Below are 4,341 nucleotides of genomic sequence, written 5' to 3' on the forward strand. Positions count from 1 at the left end.
CCAGCCCCCCTTGGGCCCCCCTCACCTTGTGCACGAACTGCTCCACGCGCGTCTGCAGCCCCCACACCTCGAACTTGACGCTCACCAGTTTGTAGGAGCACATGATGGGCTTGGTGTGCTGGCGCCAGCCCTCCCGCAGCGGCCCCCGGCCCGTCTTGGCCGAGCTGAAGAAACGGGGGTCCTGGGGGGATGGGGAACATCAGGGTCATGAGTCCCCCCTCGGGACAGGAGGCAGGGGGGGGGCTCCAGGGAGCTCCCTGGCCCCCAGCCCTGGTACCTCCAGGCTGCGGTAGTAGCGCTCAGGGATCTCATCGAAGGCGATGTCCAGGAAAGAGACCTCGTGATCGCCAAGGATTTTGTCACTGTGGAAGATCTGGGGAGGGGAGGGAGGGTGAGTGACACGGACCACAATCACGAGGTGATGAGTTTGCCAGTTCTCAGCTGCGCTGCTCACTCACATTCTCGCTGTCCCCGCAGTTGTCCTCGTACTTGGTCTCGATGTAGATGGAGAACTTGGGCAGGAAGGAGCACTGCAGGGAGCGGCTGTCAGCTGTGCCCGAGGGACACCACTCCCAGGGATGCCCACCCCCATGGTGACACCCACCCCGAGGGACACCCCACAGCCAAGGATGCCCATCCCCAAAAGATGTGCAGCCCAGGGACACTGGTTCTGAGGGACACCCATCCATCCAAAGGGCACCCAGCCCTGAGGGACGCCCGCCTCCAAGGATGCTCATCCTCAAGGAACACCCAGCCACAAGGACACCCTCTCCAGGGGATTCCCACCCCCAAGGAAATCTGAGCCCCCAGGGACACCCACCCTGAGGGATGCCCAGCCCTAAGGACACCCACCCAAGGGCCACCCCCATGGTGACACCCACCCTGAGAGAACCTACCCCTAAAGGATACCTGTCCCAAAGGACACCCACCCCCAAAAATGCCCCCCCAGCGCCCCCTCCCCAGCCACCTGCTGGGGGAGGGCACAGGTCATGCCATGGCAGCCCCTTACCGTGTACTCTGCAGGGACACCATGGCACATTGGCATCACAGGGGGGCATCACCGGGTGATGTCACAGGGGAGAGAGGGAGCAGTGAGACCGGGGGCAGCTCCTGCAGCCCCCCCAGTGGGCAGGGACAGGGTGCCCGGGGTGCCCGTGGCCCTGCCCAGGCTCACCTGTGATGGTGTAGGGGTAGTAGTTCCAGGCCTTCTCGGTGATGTAGAAGATGCGGGGGGTCACTGCCCGTGCCCAGCTCGGCAGTTTGCTGTGGGCACCGTGTCAGGGGACCCCTCAGGACAGGACATGGGCTGGTGCCACCCAGCCCTGCACTGCCAAGCACAGCCTGCCTCTGGGACCGCCATTCCCACCCCAGGAACCCCACCTGCTACCTGGCACCCTCACCTCCAGCCCAGGGACCCTCACCTGCACCTCAGGACCCTCATCTGCACCCCAGCACCTCTCCCAGGAGCCACTGCCACCTCCCCATCTATATTCCACTGTCATGTGCACCTCAGGACACCCCCAGGGACCCCATCACCTCCCCAGGACACTCACCCCTGCCCCAGCTGCTCACCATTCACCCTCACCTCCACTCCAGGATGCCTCCAAGGACCCTCACCTGCACCTCAGAACAATCCCAAGGAGCCCTGTTACCTCCTCAGGACCCTTTACACCCCTGGATCATCACCTGCCCCTCACATTACCCTCAGGGACCCCTGTTACCTCCCCAGGACCCTCCCCAGTGTCCCCCACTGAGACACTTGCCACCTCCCCAGCACCTTCATCTGTACACCAGGACCCCCCAGAGATCTGTGCCAACTCCTCATCTCCACCCCAGTGCCCCTCAGGTTCCCCACCTCCTCCCCAGACAGCCTGACCCCCTCCCCAAGAAACACCCACCCTTCAACCTGGACCCTCACCATTCCCCAGGACCCCTCCACCTCCCCAGGGCTGAGCCCCCCGGGTGCTCCTGTCCCCCCCATCCCCCCGGCAGGATCGGGCTCCCCGAGGACTTGGGAGGTGGGTTTTGATTGATTTTCAGGCGTTATAAATAAATTTCAGGCGAGAGGGGAATCGTGAGTGCTGCAGCTAAAAATAACCCGTGTCACAGCAGCAGCTCCTGGTGGGGAGCAGCCCGTGCCCGCAGGCAGCCGAGGGGACATGGGGACAGTGCTGCTGGGGCCACGGTGACACCCCCGGGGCCAGGGCACTGCCAGGGCCCCCATCAGGCACCCAGCAGCACCCAGAGGTGGGGGCCCACCAGGGAGGGGGGCACATGGGCTGGGGTGGGTGCACCCCATGAGAAGAGGGCAGCGCCCCAGAGAGGGGTGAACCCCTAGGATGGGTGCACCCAAAGCTCCCAAGGATGGGTGCAGCCCCTGAAGACAAGTGCACCCCAGGGGATGGGTGCAGCCCCCCAAGATCAGAGCACCCCAGGAGGTGGGTACACCCTGAGAGATAAGGGCAGCTCCCAAAATTGGATGCACACCCCAAAGATGGGTGCACCCCAGGACTTGGGGACCCCACTGGGAGACACACACACAGCCCTTGAAGATGGGTGGGGGCCTGGGAGATGGGTGCAGCCCCCCAAGATCACTGCACCCCAGGAGATGGATGCAGCCCCCCAAGATCAGTTCAGCCCCTGCACCCCAAGATCAGTGCAGCCCCCCAAGATCAGTGCACCCCAGGAGATGGGTGCAGCCCCCCAAGATCAGTGCAGCCCCCCAAGATCACTGCACCCCAGGAGATGAGGGCACCCCTGGAAATGATGGAGGGAGCCTGGGAAATAACGGGGGTAACCCTGGGAATCAGCCACTCAGCAGCGTGTCCAGGACCCAGGAAGGAGGTTCCCCAGGAATTTTGGAGGATGCTGCCTGCCCATGCCCCCCAGCACCCAGCCCAGGCTCACCTGGAGAGGTGGACTCGCTTCTCAGTGAACTGCCCGGGGCCGTGCACGGGGTCCTCGTGGGGCTCATTCTTCACCACCTCCACGCCCTCGCCCTTCTCGCTCTCCTGGTGGCTGTGCTTGCTGATGGTGTAGAGCTGCCCCACGCGGTACTGCCAGCACAGAGCCCGCCCTCAGTGCCCCCGGCCCCGGTGACACCGCCTGGGGGCTGAGCCACGCCGCCCAGAGGGGAAACTGAGGCACGGAGCAAGGGCTGGCAGAGCCTGAGCCGTGCAGCAGGCAGGGGGCTCCTGGGGCACCCTGTGTGACCTCCCGTGTCCCTGAGCTGTCCCAGCTCCCAGGCAGGGGCTGGATCCTGCTCTCCCTGTGCTCTCCCAGTGCCTTGCAGAATTCCTGGAGGTTTTCTGCTCGGCAAGCTACCTGGGAGCCAGGGAGAAATGTCTGCATGATATTTGATCTAGATTATTATCTATATGATGTACCTGGATGTGTCTGTGTCAGGTACAGAGCCATGAGGGTGTAGATGTGTGTTTGGTGATGGGATCCAGGGAGAAATGTCTGTATGATATTATGATATCATATATGATACATCTGGATGTGTCTGTGTCAGGTACAGAGCCATGAGGGTGTAGATGTGTGTTTGGTGATGGGATCCAGGGAGAAATGTCTGTATGATATTATGATATCATATATGATACATCTGGATGTGTCTGTGTCAGGTACAGAGCCATGAGGGTGTAGATGTGTGTTTGGTGATGGGATCCAGGGAGAAATGTCTGTATGATATTTGATATAGATTATTATTTATATGACATACCTGGATGTGTGTGTGTCAGGTACATAACCAGGAGGGTGTACATGTGTGTTTGGGGATGCAGCTGTGCAGTAAGGGTTGGGCTGTTCTGCTGAAGATCCCATCCACCACCACAATCGCCAGCAGGATTTTCCCACCCCACTTTGCCTGAACTAAAACCTTCCCCAGGTGCCTCCAAGGAGGGATAGCACTGCCCAGGGTGGGCACCACTCCCCAAAAAGCAGGCACCAGGGAGAGACCTTTGCCCAGGGATGCTGCCAGTTCTGTTTGCTGACGGCATTCAGGCTCCCTGCCGGAGCAGGGGTGGAGTTTATGGTCCCTGCCGTGCCACGGGCATCCAAGCCCGCCTGCTGGCCCATGCCCTGGTCCTGCTGTGCCCGGTGCTGCCGTGGGGCGCCGTGCCCAGGGACGGGCTGTCCCCGCACCCACAGCCCGAAGCACGGCTCGGCCCTGGCACGGCACACCCCGAGCCCATCCCATCCCTGCCACCAGCCGTGCCACGAGGGGACAGCACAGGGGTCACCGTGTCCCTCCCAGGGCAGGAACCGATCCCCTGGGTGTGAGCCCCGCAGCCCCCACCCTCCCTCGGCGTGTCCGTGCCCGCTCGCCCCGCTCCCCTCCTC

The 4,341-nt window shown here is 62.4% G+C and overlaps 1 protein-coding gene across 1 annotated transcript in view; it reads right to left on the reverse strand.

The window, feature by feature from the left end:
• Positions 1-4,341, reverse strand: part of LOC102041124 (cytoplasmic phosphatidylinositol transfer protein 1-like) — a 6,018-nt gene that overhangs the window by 903 nt on the left and 774 nt on the right. Inside the window, exons 2-7 of the mRNA XM_014308733.1 lie at positions 2,908-3,056; positions 1,175-1,263; positions 1,010-1,017; positions 459-530; positions 278-373; positions 17-181 (exon numbers count right to left, since the gene is read on the reverse strand). Of these exons, the coding sequence (XP_014164208.1) occupies positions 17-181; positions 278-373; positions 459-530; positions 1,010-1,017; positions 1,175-1,263; positions 2,908-3,056 (579 nt within the window). The remainder of the gene's footprint in view (positions 1-16; positions 182-277; positions 374-458; positions 531-1,009; positions 1,018-1,174; positions 1,264-2,907; positions 3,057-4,341) is intronic.

This window comes from Geospiza fortis, unplaced genomic scaffold (genome assembly GCF_000277835.1).
Source record: "Geospiza fortis unplaced genomic scaffold, GeoFor_1.0 scaffold114, whole genome shotgun sequence".
NCBI lineage: Eukaryota > Metazoa > Chordata > Aves > Passeriformes > Thraupidae > Geospiza > Geospiza fortis.